Raw genomic sequence first — 18,307 nt, forward strand, 5'->3', positions numbered from 1 at the left:
ACCGACCTATCCACATCAGAACCATCCTCATAGAATTGATGCTCTAAAATCAAGTGAAAAAGGTTATCCTATGGGGTTGCTCCTACCTTTTTTTGCTTGATAAGTTGAAGGATCCCTTTAAAATCTGAATTGTCCCACTCCCAAGCTTAATATAAAGGCCCATGCTCCCCTACCTTAAATTTAACATCAATTTCTTTTAGGGACATGAAGAGATGACCTCCACACATTGGATATAGAAAGTTTGAAACCTTGAAACTTGAGACATTTACAAACCAGAACACAGGTTTCCTTTGCTTATGAATAGTATTGCCTCCATTTTAACTTCAGCCTTACATGCCTAGGGACATTGCTTCATGATTTTTAGTAGCTTTTCTCCAAAACCTATTAGAATATTGTCTATTTTCTTATTCATACTTGTTCGTTTATACTTGCGTGATTTTGAATGATCTGGGTCTGAGCCATCAACATTATGATTCTTTATGCAATTGTTAATCAGGTAGCACTTTGGAGATGATGATGTGTTTGGTAATATTCCCGTTTCTTAAATCAATTGTTTTTCCGAAACTCCGAGCCAACCAAATACAAAATTCTGTAATAGCTAAATTCTGTGTGCGTTGAAGTTCAATTCAGTGGCTGATGATATGGCATATTCATATCTAAATGTAATTTTACAGATTTTTATGCATAGGGGGTTTTCGGGTGCTTCGAAAATGATTTTTTCATATAACAAAATCTTGTGGGTTATTGAAATTGAGTTTGCCGGATTTTTGTTTTTAATTAAAGGAAAAGCTAGTAAAAATATATTTGAATAAATGTTTTACCGAAGTTTTCTTTTGATTTTTTTAGTACCATAAATGTGGAGGTGGGAAATTAAATTTTTGATCTCAAAGAAAGTAACCAACCGGTGTCCTTTTGCATACTTTTTGGAAAATAACAAATTCTTTTTGCAACTCCTTGGTCACAACCTCTCCCCACTTCAACTTTCATACTTGGCTTTTGGTCTTTGGTTAATAAATGAACTCAAATTCTTCAAAAACTTTCATACTTGGCTTTTGGTCTTTGGTTAATAAATGAACTCAAATTCTTCAAAACTATATTTTCTTCAAGTGACCATGAATTTGAAGCAACATTTATTACTACATTACATTTAATCAATGAATTTAATACCCTCATCCATGAATTAACAACGCAACCATTCCCTTTTTCTTCCTAACGAGCGTTGAAAACGATCGCTTCAAACTACTATCTAAAACCCTAGCGATCTAGATCTACTAAAATTGATTGGGTATACAACTTTATAAAAACGTCAAAAAGTCAAATTTGTCCTTCAAACTCATCTCCCTTTTCATTTGCCCAAAATGTGGCTTCCCCCATCATTTTTGACCAATTGATGTATAAGTCATGCATAGAATGGAACATGGCACATGACATTGATGTTGTAGTTCATTCACATACATACATTACATATATACAACCATTTAACTGTGGAAGTTAGGTAAATATTTATAGGCTTGTGAGATTACATGAAAAAAAACAAACAGTTACTCTCATAAGGGTTGCCCTCCCTATATATAATCCTCCATCCATCCCCACATATCAGTGGCTTCCTATACTACTCTCTCTCTCTCTCATATAAGGAAAACTAGAAACTAGAGAGAGAGATAATGGGTACAGAGAGATTAAGCTCTTCTCAGGATGAAGATGAAGTGAGAAAGGGGCCATGGACAACAGAAGAGGATTTGATTCTGATGAATTACATTGCCATCCATGGTGAAGGTGTATGGAATTCACTTGCCAAAGCTGCTGGTAAATTCCCTCTGTTTCTTTTAGCCTACTCTTGTGTATCAGATCTTTGGCTTCATGTTTTCTTATACAGAATGGAAACTTTGCTGTTGTCTTTGTAGGTCTCAAACGTACTGGGAAGAGTTGTCGCCTCCGGTGGCTGAACTATCTCCGTCCTGATGTTCGGAGGGGGAATATAACTGCTGAAGAACAGCTCTTGATCATGGACTTGCATTCCAAATGGGGTAACAGGTCAGTTTACTTCTAAAAATTCTGTTTCCAAAATTCTTTTGAGTCATAAGATTTGAGGTTATTATACACTTGTCACAGGTTTGGGAGTTTGGGAGGATAAGTATCTTCATTGTTTTTGAAAAATAAGTTGTTCATGAGAACAAACTAAAGGAAAATAGGAGAAAATAGTGTTTATTGATTAGTAAGCTGAATTTTTGACGACTTACGATTCGGAAAACCAAACAACAGCCACATATCTCTTACGAACATAAATGCTTATGTGACCACATGGGTAGTAAATTTTAGGAATGTTTGACATGGAAGCAGGATCTTCAATTCTCTCTGTACAAAATACCATTTAGGACAGCTTTATAGCACGTTTTAAAAACCAGCTAAAGGAGAGACTATAGTGATGAAAACTTTCCATTTTTAGCTGAACCCTTTACAGTTAGTTGTTAGCATTTCCTTTTTTAAAAAAGGAAAAAATGCAAAAGGGGTTTATTTTAATTTTTTGTTTGGTGATGGAGACCCCAATCTACAAAGCTTGTCTTCCTTTGGTTTATATCTGAAGAAGACACATACAAAAACAATAAGCACGAGAAGAATATGGAAAATAGTGGGAAATTCAAGTAGAAATTAGTGGAAGAAAAAACATAAATAATATTGCTTCATTCAACGGTAGGTGCATCAAAAACTTTTTCTTTACCAGTCGAAGATTCGAATATTCACCAGGTGGTCAAAAATTGCAAGACATCTACCTGGAAGAACAGATAACGAGATAAAGAACTACTGGAGGACGAGGATACAGAAACATATCAAGCAGCAGGAGGTCAAGAGTGTTGGTGAGCAGATGATGTCAGTCGGCAGTTGTTCAGACACAAACGATGACCGCACCATCAGCCCGAGCAGCCAAGTTTCGAGCTTTGGTAACGTTGCAGAACTGATGGATATCGGCCATGGCTACTTCCCATCATGTCAAGGAGATATGGAGGGCATGGCTTATCAGCAGACAACTTGGCCTCGTGGGGACGGCGAGAATGACAACTACTGGAGCATGGAGGATCTTTGGTCCATGCAATTACTTAATTGAAATGTTTCAAGGATGAAACTAGTGTTGTGTTTATGTACAGTTGAACCATAAATAAACATTTACTTTTGTATAATCTTGTAATGGGATAAAAACTCAGGTACTAAAACGAGCACCGTGGAAACACGACCCTAAACTAAACCCTTTGAGTTCATAGCATTAGTATCGAAGTTCTAAGTCCAAGTGGTAGCTAGTATATATCACCCTTAGCTTTTGTTCTCGAGAAATGACTCAATCTGATTACTTTGTTTCTTATAAAAAGTTTTCATAGGATCCCTGTTTGCAAAAGTTTGAACCCGTCGAGTTCATACGTCGTTTTCGCGCCTGAGCATGCAACAATGAAGTAGAGATGTTACAAGCAATGGCATATTGTGAGGAAATTTTCTCACATGCTCATCATCAAAGTTTGAAAGCTCTGTTGGAACATGACAAGTCCACATGTGGCTGATCTTATCCACAGATTTGAGGCTAATGTTTTTTCCGTGTCTTGAGCTTTGAAATGTCTTGCTCGTGCCTTGAAATTAGCCTAATCTGTTGTGCGAGTGTTTGTTCAAAAAATAGGTTGGAATTTTTTTTTCCTCTTTTGAGAGTAGTTTTGAAATTACTTTTTTTAAAAAAATCAAACTCTGTTCTCTGGAGAATTGTACACGAGTTCCTTGAGAGAATATATTTTCAGTATCTTAAAACCAGATACAAATGAAATAAATTATATTCTCCTCGCAAATTGCAATGACGTTATTCAATTATTATTCTTTTTCTTTTGCTATAATGTTTCATGTTTGTAATCTTATTTGTAGTAATGAATAGTTGAGTATTAATTTAGCATTTCCTCTAAATTGAGATTTCAAATGTTATGAGATCCAAATAGAAAGTATAAAAGTTCAAAGATTAAAATTAAACTTGAAATTAGATAAAAGTTTTAGAGTAAAATTATATTTAGTCCAAAATGATAAGTACAAAAGTTTAATTAAAAAATTAAAAAGTCTTTTTTTTTTCTTTCGAGTTATGAATAATGCACTTGGTGGTTTTTAGGGCTTTAATCTCATTTAATTAATATTTTAATGGTAATAAATACACTTGTATTATTTAATTTTAAATTTACACGTTGGAGGTGAAAACCGAGTAGAAAACAGGGAAGCTCATGAGGCGACATCTATCGTTGAGGACCAAACTCTTATTGTCGTACAACCAATAGAAGGAGAGACGTTAATTCTAACAAAGTTCGTACACGGGTGGGTCCCACCACGCCTCATGTCAAACATCCTCCCTAGTCAATTCTAACCGGAGATGAGATACCATGGCTATAGAGTGAGTAAAAATCTGTCACTAAATATTAAGGTGCTTACCGTTTCTCACATCTCTCTTGCAATTACTAACTTGATAGTCGGAAGACACTTGGCGAGGCACCACACCGATATCGAGATTTATTGCTGCAAATTAAACTTGTTTGGCGACCCCTAATCGAAAAACACGCGGAGTCCAAATTTCTGCATCAACATTACATATTATAGTGATATATTAGAAAATCGAACTCGCCAAAAACAAAAAAAAAAAAAAAAGAAAGGAATTTGACTTAAACTAAATGCCAAAATGCATGTTGCTATTTTTATTAGCTCACTTTTATTGAACGGACCATATGAAATCTTAGAGAAACATGTGGCCTATATTACTTAAGACGAAAAATGTTCCGGTGTAAGTGCTCGTATGTTGCTACGGTGCACTCCTTTCATCTAACGAACAACATTTGATCAAAGTCATATCAGATGGCTCTCAAAATTCAAAACTTCTTTTTATTTTTTATTTAAAACTAATCAAAAGTCAAAATTTTGATGCTTACTGAGATCAAGGGACTACTGTACTGTACATCAATTGCATTTGACGTTGTACACCCTGTCCTCTTTAATTTATTGCAATTTAATTTATTATTTAAACATAAAAGTACTAGGTGATGAAAATATATAATTAATTGCCACTAAAATTTTATAACATAGGGATATATAATTTTCTTTTCATTTTTAATTTGTTAACTAAAATTTACTAATTATTGTTGATAGATTAAAAACACCTACAGCTTTGGTATATGGCTAATTAATAATGAGATAAATAAAAAAAATAGTAACCCAAAGAGCTAAGAACTTAATAACTATAGTCAATTTAGTGATGAATAAAGAAATGGTATGCTCATCCATTGATGTGTTGCCACGTGTCCAATTAATATTGCTTCTATAAATGGATTGAATTTGTGATGGATTTTGAATAGTATAAAAAGAGGGGCTAAAATTTTTAGAGGTACTCCAAGAGTGGACCTAAATTGTGATTGGTTGATCTAATCTACATCTCAATTATTGCAAGATATATATTTGCACTCTCTCTAATTTATTGCAATTTGATTATGAGTATGTTTATTTATTGATTTTGCCAATTAAATTGTTGTGACTTTAAGTTGCTAGAAGTTGAATGTAATTGAATTCTTGATTTTAGGTTAAAAATGCATCTCGCCCTTACGATTTAGTATCTGAACTTTAGTTTATAACGATTTAGTCATTGGGTTGTCAATTTGGTAACAATTTAGCTTTCGTAAAAATCTAATTAGAATTAAATATCGATTTAATTATGTAATGATTCATAGTTTATAACCACACTTGGTCACTCAACATTTTATATCGATTTAAATATATCAAAAACCACATTAAATTCTAACAACATTTTTCACCATGGGACTAAATCGTGTTACAAAAACTTAAATTATATGGACTAAATTGTTACATATTAATTTTCAACGACTAAATTGTTACAAATGTAAAAGCACATTCGAAATCGTTACAAATTAAAGTGGAGAGATTAAATAGTTACTGGGATGAAAACACGTGAAACAAAAATTATTTTTAACCTTTGATTTTATATATTACGTTTCAGTCAAGCACTTATTAATTAAAAAGTGATTAGTTGATCAACACATGAATTTAGATAGAGATGCAAGGTTAATTTTTTTTCCTCAGATTCTCCAACACATTTTTCTTTTCATGTGTGGACTTAGATATAAACTTAAATTTACAGGGTCAATAAAATTTTGCTCAAACACATTAATACCATCACTATGCCAAAAAATTGATGTCTCATACGAAAGAAAATATAAATATAATTATGATAAAAGCAGGTTGGTGATCGCACGTGATATAATTCAAATCCATTATAGACAAACTTAGGCCATGATAAATCATATACGAAATCAAGATTCAAAATCAAAATTAAACCTCAATTAAACGAGACGTTTTGACTTACGGATCAGATTCGTTTTGCAACCTAGATTTAAGAAGAACCCAAACTCGGAATTTATTTAAATTATTTATTAATTATCTCATTGACTACATAAATCCATGTTATATAAATATAGGCTCACTGACTAAACTTTTATACTCCAACTACCTTTTACGAATCAAATCATAATTAAACAAACTCACGTACCAAACACAAATTACACAAACCAAAATCGAGATAACATATTTTTTCTTTGTACAAAATCTAAACACAATATTGTAGAAACTCAAACTACTTAAACCCTAGACTGATAATAAAGTGTGGTTGATTATAACCACGAGCACGAGCAATGAAGGACAATTATAACATGGTCCATAACATAACCAACCCAAAAATAATACTTTTTATTGAATCCCAAAAAGTCCTCAAAAAGTAAGTGTAAGCCATTAAACATGCATAGAATTACAAAGCAAATATATATTATAAAAAAAAAAAATGCAAGCCAAAAAGCATCAGATAGAGAGATAGAGAGATGATGTAGGTAGGTATTTAAAATTACTTACATTTGAAAAGCTAAACGAAGGACGAAAGGTAAAATGACCAAAGAAAACCTCCTTTTTCTTTTTGCCCCCAACACAACCATATCTTAAAATTAAAATTATATATATCAAAACCCTCTTTCTATTTATTGCACATGTTATATGAGGCTAAAGGATCATGAGATACATGACAAGCACGTGGAACATTTGGAGAATTTCATCACATGATGGGGTCGGCCATATATATATATATATGTGTGTGTATATATCCCATCCATATGGCCCTCCTAGAATTTTGAATTTTGTATGTGTATATACATGCTATGCATCACATACATATAGATATATATGTCATCTAGATTGGAAGGGTTCAATTAAGAATGTCGAGTTTAAATGGGCCAATTTTCCTTTGGGTTCAAATTTGCTACGTTGGCCCAATTTTCAATCAAATAGATGGTTCTAGTTTTCTTTTTTCTTTACATGTTTGATCGAGCCGTGAGAATTTGAACTTGAATAAAATTATATTCTATCAAAAAGAGGGATAAATACTACGTGTTTTTGTTTGAAAGTATAAACAAACACATGGTATAGACGGTTAAAGAAATTGACGAAGGACCAATTTCGAACTTGACACGTGTCATCACTACTCTATAATAAACTTAAACTACTCTTTTCATTGTCAATTGATTTGAAATTGAACTTCATGAATATTGAGATGGTATCTGAATACGATTACATGCACGATTCCCAAGTCGCCTATTGTTTGGATTTAAGTGTTTTGTTCAATTTTTGGCTATAACATAAATATTTATAAATCTAAGCATAATCTATAATGATTAAAATGTTTCTACTTTTCAATAACTTTGGAGGTTGAAATCTCTCATTCATGTTAACAATTTGTAAACTTTTAAATTTGAAAAATGGGATACTACACGCAAAGCCCATTAGAGAACAACACTACAACCCATTCTAGAAAATAAAAAGAAAAACAATAAAATCACCAAAACAAAAAAAAAATGAAGGAAAGAAAAAAAGAAAAAAGAAAAGGTAGTATGTGGCAGATATTGAACCGGTATGTATCGTTATCGTTATCCTCCTCCCCACCCCATGCTTCCATTTGATCTCTCAGTCTCTGACCGCCGCTCATCTCAAACGACGTTTGTTGTCCGTTACATTCACGACAAAGCCACGTGGCGTCATACGGTTTGTCCAACCACTCCGATCGGTCCCACTTCTGCTGGTTTTCTTGGCGTAAAAGAAATCTCCACTCTCGGATTTGAGATTCAAACAGAACAGCTAAATTATCGACGGTTGAGGTTGCTCCATCATCCACGGTTTTGGTACATCCAGTACCACTGGATTACAAAGGACAAAACCGTAAATTTGAATCATTTCTTTGACTGCCACACGTCGCCGATGTAGGATCGCTGGAAACCGATTATCTTCTGTCAGCCGAAATAATATTTAAAAGAATGTTAAATTACCATTCTAGTCTTTATAATTTATGTTTGACTTTCATAATTTCAAAAGTTTTAATTTAATTTATGTAGTTTTGTTAAATCTCTTGAAATATTTCTATTATCACCAAATATTGATACTAATTTTGTCTTTGAATGTGTGGAGCGATGAGCTGATGGTATTAAGAATGTGCAAAAATTAAATTCATTGGTTGTGTTAGGCCGACTAATAAAATTTATAGTGAGTAGAAAAAAAGTTAAATTACAAAAAATAAAATAAAATAAAATCTTCAATTTTGTACTATGTTAAAAAATACTCATAATTTTTCAAAAGTTTCAATACTATTCTTATATTTTATAAACGTCTCAACAATATTTTTTTCATATCTTTTTAAAAATTTCAATACTACCCTTGTATTTTATAAACGTTTCAATAATATTTTTCTCATATATTTTCAAAAGTTTCAATACTACTCTTATCTTTTAATGAACAAAAAATTAACATGGTAGAATTTAGAACAATCGGTATAATTAAATATTACAAGAGAGAAAATGTGGAAAAAATTAATGTCTTTAAAAGAATATTAGAGTAGATAGACAACAGAGATGCAAATTTTGTTAGAAGAAAGATGCAAACTCTTTGACAATAGAGAAATAAGACTTTTAAGACAAAAATTGTGACATTAATTACTACATTATCTTAGATTTTATTATGTCAACTTTTGTTTAAAATATTAACGAATGTTCACTCACTCAAATAGTCTTTTTGAAAGGTTTACAATCGCTTGAAGCTATTTTTGAAACACGATTTTTTTTTTCTTTTTAGATCAAAGTTTTTTAAAATTAGGAGAAGTGGAGGGTAGTTTACAAGTGAAAGACGTTTGGAGAGATTTAATCATACTTTATTAATAGATATCACATATGCACTAAAATGGTAATTTGACCTAAAAAAATCGGAAAGAAACAACAAATTAAATATTGTAATTTTATCTTCTTATTTTCTGGAATGCTTCCAAGGGGAGCTTATGCCCAGAATCGACACCTCGTCCGAAGACCAATAGCCAATAAAGAGATAGGAAGAGAGCGGCGGAGATAGCGGCGGAGAGATGGGACGGGCCTTCGTTTATGTAATTCTTGGTGGAGGTGTTGCAGCTGGATATGTAGCCCTTGAATTCACGAAGAGAGGAGTCTCTCATGGCGAACTCTGCATAATTTCTGAGGAATCAGTGAGCAAAATCTCTCCCTCTATCTTGCAAATTCTTTTCGTAACTTTATACTTTCTGTTACTTCTTGTTCGCAATAATCATCGCATGTCCTCGCCAGGCACTTCACGATTCTACTTTTAGTTCACAATCAGAGTCTGACTTTCCAAAAGTGAATTTCCCATTGAGGCATTGTTTTTGAAATCTCAAGATTTCTCCAGTCTCGTCATTATAGCTGTCTTATATATGTATTTGCCATCATATCATAAAGAGCTGGGGACCGAAATTAGCAAATTTCATTTACTAAATTGAAATCTAAAAGCCTAATATGAAACTAAAAATGTTTATCTGTTTTAGGTACCTTAAAATTTATAATTCTACCTGTGTTCTTTTCTTCACAAATGGAAAAGTTTTGCGTACAATTTGAATATCATATAACATATGAAATAAATTTCTCCACGGTTCCCTGCTGTAGTGGAGCATCTGAGTTGGATTGAACATGTAAACTGGAAGATGAATTGGTTTCTAAATTAAAAGCCATAAAGTTCTTCATCGACATTAATAGATCAACATTTTGTTATTTTCTTCCATTTGGTAGCTATGTATCAAGTGGGAAGTCTCTTTGATTTTTTATAACACGGAGTTTCTTTGAGTCTCTGATAGGTTGCACCTTATGAGAGACCTGCTTTAAGTAAAGGGTATTTACTTCCAGAAGGTATGGCTTCTTATCTTGCTGTAACATTGACTTTTCTTGCACAATAGGATAGTAAATTAAACAGAACAAACAACACCATTTTGAAATGATTAAAGCCTTTAAATTGTGAAAAATCAGACAGTTCCTCGAGCATAGGATGGCTGCTCTGCCTAGCTAGCATTTGAACTCTTTGGAGATAAAATCGATGCAGCTTGATGGATATTATTTTTACTAAGATCGTTCTTTTTATCATTTATCTAGATATGATAGTTTTGTAATTATCCATCTTTAGTAGCACCAGAAAGAACCTTTTGCCATTGTTATTGCTATTTTTCTTGTTGCTTTATAAGACCACAAATGTAATTTAGAATTCTATGGTGATTTGCAGCTCCAGCACGCCTTCCAGCATTCCACACATGCGTTGGTGCTAATGAGGAACGGTTGACTCCAAAGTGGTACAAAGAACATGGCAAGTAACTCGTATTTACCATGCTTCGTCTGCAATTCTAATATATATTGGTTTAGGAAGTTTACAGTCCGGTCCATTTGAGCATGCTAATTATTTTATACTTATTCTCGCCTCTAATTGAGTCATTTCATATCAATTTGTACCTTTTACCTGTATATTTAAATGTACGCTACTTTAGCACAATAAATCTATGGAGCATTTGATTCTTTAGATTATCTCATTTCATTTCTGCATTTCCAAATACAAATTTGTATATCTCATGATTCATGCAGGTATAGGATGTAAAGCCTGGCACCCATCTTTATATCTGTTGTAACATGTTGCATGATTTTGCTTTTTCAGGAATTGAGTTAGTTCTTGGGACCCGAGTAATATCTGCTGATGTTAGGCGCAGGACCCTGTTAACAGCAGCCGGAGAGACTATTAGTTACAAGATTCTTATCATTGCAACAGGTGCTCGGGTATAGAACCAATCTTTTAAAGAAAGCACACTCTTCACGTGTTCACCCTTAAAAATTAGCTGATAGTCTTAACATTTCCATTTTCTTTAGTTTATATCTGAGTTTAAGTGGTCAAAACATGTTCCTGTTGCATTTCATGTAGATGTATTTCACTGGTTTAATAGATCTTGAAGTTCATGGAAGTTTAGTGATATTAATATAATCCAAACCATGGTGGCCACCTACCTAGGATTTAATATCGTACGAGTTACCTTGTCAACCAAATGTAGTAGGGTCAGACAGTTGACCCGTGATTAGTCGAGGTGCACGCAAGCTGGCCCAGACACACGGATTTCAGAAAAAAAAATATATATATATGTATATATATATAATCATAGTCCCTAGATTCAAAATATGCAAATATACTTTGTGCAAATGATGACTTCTCACAATGGGTTAAGTAAACTTTTTCTTTGAGTCTAGGCTTTGAAGCTAGAAGAATTTGGAGTGAGTGGTTCAGATGCAAAAAATGTATGTTATCTACGAGACCTAAATGATGCAAACAGGCTTGTTGATGCAATACATTCTTGTCCTGGGGGTAATGCCGTTGTAATTGGTGGTGGCTACATAGGAATGGAGTGTGCTGCATCTTTGGTGATCAACAAAATTAATGTAACAATGGTTTTCCCTGAAGCACAGTGCAGTAAGTAACCTAGTTGTGATGCTTTCTTTTATGCTTGGTGATTAACCTTCCTTGTTTTATTGGAAAATGAATAGATGATTGGTAAACTTAAGGTTCTTTTCTTCTTTATAGTGCCTCGTCTATTTACCCCCAAGATCGCAAGTTTTTACGAAGATTATTACAAGTCTAAAGGAGTGGAGTTTGTCAAAGGAACTGTCTTGTCATCATTTGATATGGACTCTGATGGAAAGGTACTGCATATGCAACTTTAGTGATTGATATATTGTGGGATGAAAAACTGTCCTCGATGTTTCTTGTAGAGTGACAGATAGGCTAGACACTTTTGATTCAAAGTATCATCTTAGTGTAACTGTAAATTAGGCTGATTCACTAACCATTTTCAGGTTGTTGCTGTCACCCTGAGAGACGGAAAACAGCTACCCGTAGACATGGTGGTTGTTGGAATAGGAATCCGCCCAAACACAAGCCTCTTTGAAGGCCAACTGACCTTGGAAAAGGGTGGAATCAAGGTAAATGGAAAGATGCAGTCGAGTAACAGCTCGGTCTATGCGGTTGGAGATGTAGCAGCATTTCCAGTCAAGCTATTTGGCGAAACTCGGAGACTGGAGCATGTTGACTCTGCCAGAAAATCTGCTAGACATGCTGTTGCTGCCATTATGGAACCAGAGAAAACTGGAGACTTTGACTACTTGCCATTTTTCTACTCCAGAGTGTTCGCACTGTCATGGCAATTCTACGGGGACAATATCGGGGACGTCATACATTTCGGGGATTTCTCAGGGAACACATTTGGGGCTTACTGGGTAAACAAAGGTCACCTAGTTGGATCTTTTCTTGAAGGTGGAACAAAAGAAGAGTATGCGGCAATTGCGATGGTGACCAGTTTGAAACCTGCAATTGAGGATTTGGGTGAATTGGAAAGGCAGGGGCTGAGCTATGCTTTGGCAGTGAGTCGTGAGCCGCCAACATCACCACCAGCCACTGATGTTGCTGCCTCTATTTCTTCCCTTGTTTTAGAAAGACCTGTGTATCGATGGCACGCAACTGCTGGGGTCATCCTCGCCGGGACGATTGCTGCATTTGCCTTTTGGTATGGGAGGAGACGTCGACGATGGTGAGACTCGTTTATCGGAATCGACAAACGTTAAAGTTTTGTTGATGTATAGGGTCGACCGTAGGCAAAAGTTTATATTTCACTTTTTAATTTTTTGAACAACATTTATATTTACTTTAATTTTAAGCATCTCGCCTTTTATCATGCATAGGATCCGATCAGCTGAGCAATTTTGGCCGCTATATAGAATAGAATAGATTAATAGAATGTGTTTTTCACCATTTAAAAGTACTTCTATTATAGTTTAAATCATTACTAAACATTTCCTTAATTAGTTCTTTTCTCTCCAAAGTGTTCTAAAAAAAAGATTCACTTAAAACTTAGGAGCAATTACTCTTTTTCTTATGTTGTTTGGTAACCTTCAATATTAGTCCATTCAAAAAATGAATGAGTCGAACTAGTAATATGGAGGAGTATAGGATGGACCCGTTTGATAATGCTTCAGTTTCTCATTTTTTGTTTCTAATTTTATTAAGAAATTTAAACCTTTGACAAACTATTTATATTTATTGTTTCTCATTTATTTGAAGAACAATCTCAAAATTGTATATAAATTTTGAAAACAACAAAAACAAGTTTTTTGTTTCTCATTCTCGTTTCTAATTCATTGAACATAAATAAAGAATTTATTTATCATTTTTTAATCCATGGGCATTTGGAACGTGAAAATTTTTTAATCCATGGATATTAGGGACGTGAAGACGAGAATGTTGCCTAGGATTTTGTTTCATTCAAACAATTTTGTTTTTAATAGCAGAAAATCAGTGGCCAAAACTCGTCTTCGATCCTTTAATTGATATACTTCTTCCTTGTTTTTTCCCTGTAACTGTTCGAGTACAAGAGGGAAAAAAGACTACATAAAGTAATATATTAATTAATGTCAAAACATTAAACATCAACGGGCATTTGGTCTAGTGGTATGATTCTCGCTTTGGGTGCGAGAGGTCCCGAGTTCGATTCTCGGAATGCCCCTTTTTCCCCGTCATTTTACAATAACTTCCCTCTCTTTTAATTTGCTTCTCTTTATTTTTTCCAATTCTACCCTTCCAGTCTCTGCTCTGGGTAGTAATAAGTAAGAAGATGAGGGGTAGCGGAAGGAAAATAAAATTATCAAACACCTCCTGCAACCTATAGTAAACCCAAATTCCTTATCCTATCTTCATCTTCCTCTGCTGATTGTTGTTGCAGAAGAAAATGGCTTCCACACTCTCCACTCTCACCCTCCGCTCCCCATCTTACCTTTCCCACTCCCCTCGCTCTATTTCTACGCACTCCTCCAAATCCGCCGTCCAATTCCCCTTCTACCCTTCTTCCGCCGCGGCCATCTCCCACCGCGCCACCCTCCTCCGCCCCATCGCCGCCGTCTCCGCCCCTGAAAAGATCGAAAAGCTCGGCTCCGACATCTCCAACCTCACCCTCGAAGAAGCCCGGCTTCTGGTCGACTTCCTCCAAGACAAGCTCGGGGTGTCGGCCGCCGCCTTCGCTCCCGCCGCCGTCGTGGCCGCCCCTGGTGCTGCCGGGGCCGGGGACGCAGCCGCCGAAGCGGTGGAGGAGAAGACGGAATTCGACGTGGTGATCGAGGACGTGCCGAGCAATGCGAGAATCGCAGTCATTAAGGCAGTGAGGGCATTGACAAGCTTGGCTTTGAAGGAAGCCAAAGAACTTATTGAAGGGTTGCCGAAGAAGTTTAAGGAAGGGGTTTCGAAAGAAGAAGCAGAGGATGCCAAGAAACAGCTTGAAGAAGCTGGCGCTAAAATCGCCATTGTTTAATGGGAAAAATACTTCATTTGTTTCAGAGAAACTTACTTCAATCTTGTGGATTTTTCCATTCTCTCTTGATCTGAAGTCTGCGTTCTGATATAAACCCATTTAGATTCTGGCATGTTTATTATGGTTTCTGTTTGCCAAATTGTTGTCTTCTTCTTTCTTCTTCTTCATTGGGTCTGTACAATTTACAAAAACTTGTAATTCAACTATGTTTCTGTGGAGTTCAGTACAAAAGACCTGTATTCTAGAGAGAGAATGGTCTTAGTTATCTCACATGAATGGGAAAATGTTGCCGATTCCTAAATGGGAGTCATCAATCAATTGAACAAACAGTGACTGTATGCTCGAACAAATCACAACACAAGAGAAAATCAGTGGCGAATTGGTAACTTTTGCTCACTAAATACACAGACGCTCACTAAGAAGTTTCTTATTTATAAACAGGATGAAACGAAATCAAAGATGCCATGAGTTATACTGGAAAGTCGGTCAGTCGTCGACTGGATCTTCGGGTGTCTCGTCCTCCCCGCGTTTGATTGTAATGACGGGGCACTCGGCATGTTTTACACAGAATTCACTTACAGTGCCCACGAAAACCCTGCAGACATCCACAAGAGGATTTGCCAGGTAGTTAGGTTTCAATATCCATCAAAAAGTAAAAACAGGCTCCGGACCTAAACGATGTGTGCCTTATATTTGAGAATCAGTAATTTTGAAGAGCTAATACACCTGAAGCTTACCTTTTGAAAGGGCCAAGGCCTCTACTTCCCACAACTAGAAAATCAGGTCGCACACGTTTTGCCTCGAGGCAAATTACTTCTGTTGGATCGCCTTTCTTAAGCCAAGCTTCACAACCAACCTACATAAGTAACCATAAAATAATTACAGCAAAAATGACCTCGACCAACTTGCAAAAGAACTTTGTCCAAAAACACAAAACAGTGTTTAAATATCCAAAAAGAACGGGATTTATCCAAACACTGCATTCTTTTTGGTGTTTAAACAGACAAAATAACTTTACAGCTTGACTATAATTTGAAGTATTTATGTTGACAGATCACTCCAGCAAGAAAAGTCGTAAAAATATGGATTACCCCAATTTCATGACATCTATTCACAAAGAACTCCAGTAGAAGAAGCCCTCTTGCCCTCTCCCTATGCTTTAAGTCTTTAAAATCATCAGGTGACGCAAAGATGCTATCGACGTCATCAAAAGCTACAAGAAACAAAATGAGTAGATACTATTCTGATTAGTAGATATCTTTCTAACATATGATTTATGGAATCAGTTGCATTTTGAAATCACTGCCATGCCATCCCACACCTCATTTCTCATTGTAATTATGTAAGAGGGGATAAACCGAAAGGAGAAGTCATCAAGAAGGTCAAACTATTGAAAGAGTTACAAGAAATGAATGCATACTAATTACTGCAGAAATTGTGATCCACTTCCTCAAGTCATAGTACATTACCTACTAATAAAACCAATAAACATTATGTTGAGAACTCTAGCGTACAGTGAGAAGGGAGATGGTCTTTCTCAAAAATGGCCAATGAATTTAAAATTTTCATGAAATGGGTAAAAATGATATATATAACCACTCAAGAAATCATTATCAGCAATATATGTATAAATTGCTGATGTTATACGATCTTTATGGTAGATTCTAGAGAGTTAGTGATAAGTGTTAACTGCAAAACAACCAAATATGACAAAAGATTCACAAACCAAATACGAAGCTCAAGGACGCGCAAGCATCAAATTGAGCACTAGTGTTGGTGCCTAAGTATCTAACATGAACATGCTCTCGCAAAACATCCAATTATGGCAAAAGATTCACAAATCAAATACAGCTTAGGGAAGCACAAGCATCAAATCGAGCAAAGTGTTTTTGTCTTGAATATCAAACAAAAATATGCTCTAAGCACATGATTTGGAATTCATGTTCTTTCACCCGTTTTTTTAATATTTAAGTTTTGGGCATGTTTAAGACATGGAGACATGCTCGGGAGAGAAAATGAAGGCAAAAAGACACTAACATTGCTTTACTCCCTTATCAACTACTTCAGCTAGCTTCCTTAAGCTTCAAAACAAATTTGATTCCATCTTTCTCTGCAAAGGCCATGTCCTAAGCTTTTCTAAAATGGTTTGTGCCAAGTTTGTACATGATGTCCATATCTGAAACTTTAGATAAAGTTATATTCCACCCACCGCCCATAACAGAGAAAATGGCAAACGAAAAGAGGGAGAAAAACAGCTAATGCTGCAACATCATCATTCATCAACATTAATAGAAACACAAGCAGTAAGCATGTGCAGCACTTTTGATTTTTTAAAAAGTTATTCTTAACTAATTTTTTTTTTTGATAACCGAGAATCGGAGCTTTGCTCCCCTATACCCAGGGGCAACCGCACTCGTCCCAAGGCTTAGACCCGGGAGACATCGAAGGTTTTTTGTATTAAACTCACCAGAAAGTTCAAACTTGAGACTTCTAAACCAGTAGGACAAAGAGACCCAAGATTTTGCTAACAGGATTGCCCCTTGGGAGCAAATTATCCTAAACTAATTAAAAACATTTTTTTCGTAATGGTCGGCTACGTTGATTTAATAAGTTCCTTAAAGAAAACAAAAACATTTAGAAAGAAATAACAAGCCCTCCTCCCAAAAATGTTAAATGAAAAAAGTGCTTTACCACCCCAAAAAAAAAAAATAAAGGACTCAATCACCTAAATATTACACGTATCTAACAGGGGAAAATCCATTAACAAAAGGACAGAGGAAGCTTGTTTCCTATCCAGAGTCTCCGAAAGAGACAATCCTGAACCTGGAGAGATTATAAAACAGAGAATCCACCGAGCACATGCTAATCATATATAAATCAGTCATCACTGTGATCGCTATAATTCTTATCAACTAATTCACACAAGTTCAGATCAAAAGAGACGATTGGATGAAAGAAGAAAACAAAATTAGGGCTTAGACGACATTAAAGACTTGAAAACCGTACTTCACAACACATTATTGAATTAAATGCGTGACTATATGCCCTTACACACACTTTCCAAACAGTACTTCCCTCCTCTCCGTCTGCTTCCAATTAATCAACAATTGATCAGACTAAAGGCCGGAATTCTAGCAATAACCAAGTTCGCGATTCCGCAAAACCAATAGAGAACAAACAGAATCACATCGCGCTCCATCCCACAGAGTTGAGGAGCATCAACAACAAAAGAAGAAAGAAATGGAAATGGTAATGGAAATGGAGATAATGAGAACGAACCGTCTTCGTCGGGGATTTGGACATGGAGGAAGAGCAACTTGAAACCGGAGGTGTTGGAGCGGACGATCTTGTGGAGAGTCCATTGGAAGGCCCTTGTGCTACTTATGGAAGCGTGTGGATAGCCTTTGATGGTTGACTGATTCACAGCCAACATTATTCGAGTAGGTTCTCCCTCCATTCTTCTTCGCTCTCTCCTCCAACTTCAACGATCTCTCTCTCTCTCTCCTCTCGATGCTTCGTCGCCTGCCTTCTGCAACCCCCACAATTTTATGTCCTTCCAAA

At 35.5% G+C, this 18,307-nt stretch overlaps 4 protein-coding genes and 1 non-coding gene across 5 annotated transcripts; 4 read left to right on the top strand and 1 right to left on the bottom strand.

Moving 5' to 3' along the window:
• Positions 1-19: 19 nt before the first annotated feature.
• On the top strand, positions 20-3,277 carry LOC111006268 (MYB-like transcription factor EOBI). Its single transcript, XM_022278095.2, has 3 exons — positions 20-1,806; positions 1,905-2,034; positions 2,746-3,277. The coding sequence occupies exons 1-3, from the start codon at positions 1,665-1,667 to the stop codon at positions 3,101-3,103; spliced, it is 630 nt and encodes a 209-aa protein (XP_022133787.1). The 5' UTR covers positions 20-1,664; the 3' UTR covers positions 3,104-3,277.
• A 6,071-nt stretch (positions 3,278-9,348) lies between these two features.
• MDAR4 (monodehydroascorbate reductase 4) lies at positions 9,349-13,120 on the top strand. The gene is made up of 7 exons (XM_022278554.2): positions 9,349-9,580; positions 10,220-10,271; positions 10,639-10,719; positions 11,062-11,180; positions 11,643-11,862; positions 11,974-12,092; positions 12,246-13,120. The coding sequence occupies exons 1-7, from the start codon at positions 9,461-9,463 to the stop codon at positions 12,978-12,980; spliced, it is 1,446 nt and encodes a 481-aa protein (XP_022134246.1). The 5' UTR covers positions 9,349-9,460; the 3' UTR covers positions 12,981-13,120.
• A 756-nt stretch (positions 13,121-13,876) lies between these two features.
• TRNAP-UGG (transfer RNA proline (anticodon UGG)) lies at positions 13,877-13,948 on the top strand. The gene has a single exon. It is a non-coding gene; the product is annotated as a tRNA-Pro (tRNA).
• Positions 13,949-14,108: 160 nt separating this feature from the next.
• Positions 14,109-15,016, top strand: LOC111006430 (large ribosomal subunit protein bL12c-like). The gene has a single exon (XM_022278377.2). It carries the CDS (start codon positions 14,171-14,173, stop codon positions 14,744-14,746), a length of 576 nt encoding a protein of 191 aa, XP_022134069.1. The 5' UTR covers positions 14,109-14,170; the 3' UTR covers positions 14,747-15,016.
• Positions 15,017-15,018: 2 nt separating this feature from the next.
• LOC111006432 (Adenine nucleotide alpha hydrolases-like superfamily protein) lies at positions 15,019-18,307 on the bottom strand. Its single transcript, XM_022278378.2, has 4 exons — positions 18,026-18,307; positions 15,838-15,959; positions 15,484-15,602; positions 15,019-15,341 (listed from the first exon to the last, which is right to left on the bottom strand). The coding sequence occupies exons 1-4, from the start codon at positions 18,201-18,203 to the stop codon at positions 15,233-15,235; spliced, it is 528 nt and encodes a 175-aa protein (XP_022134070.1). The 5' UTR covers positions 18,204-18,307; the 3' UTR covers positions 15,019-15,232.

The sequence above is a fragment of the Momordica charantia genome (assembly GCF_013281855.1).
Source record: "Momordica charantia cultivar OHB3-1 chromosome 4 unlocalized genomic scaffold, Mcharantia_2.0 BLBB01000004.1, whole genome shotgun sequence".
Taxonomy (NCBI): Eukaryota; Viridiplantae; Streptophyta; class Magnoliopsida; order Cucurbitales; family Cucurbitaceae; genus Momordica; species Momordica charantia.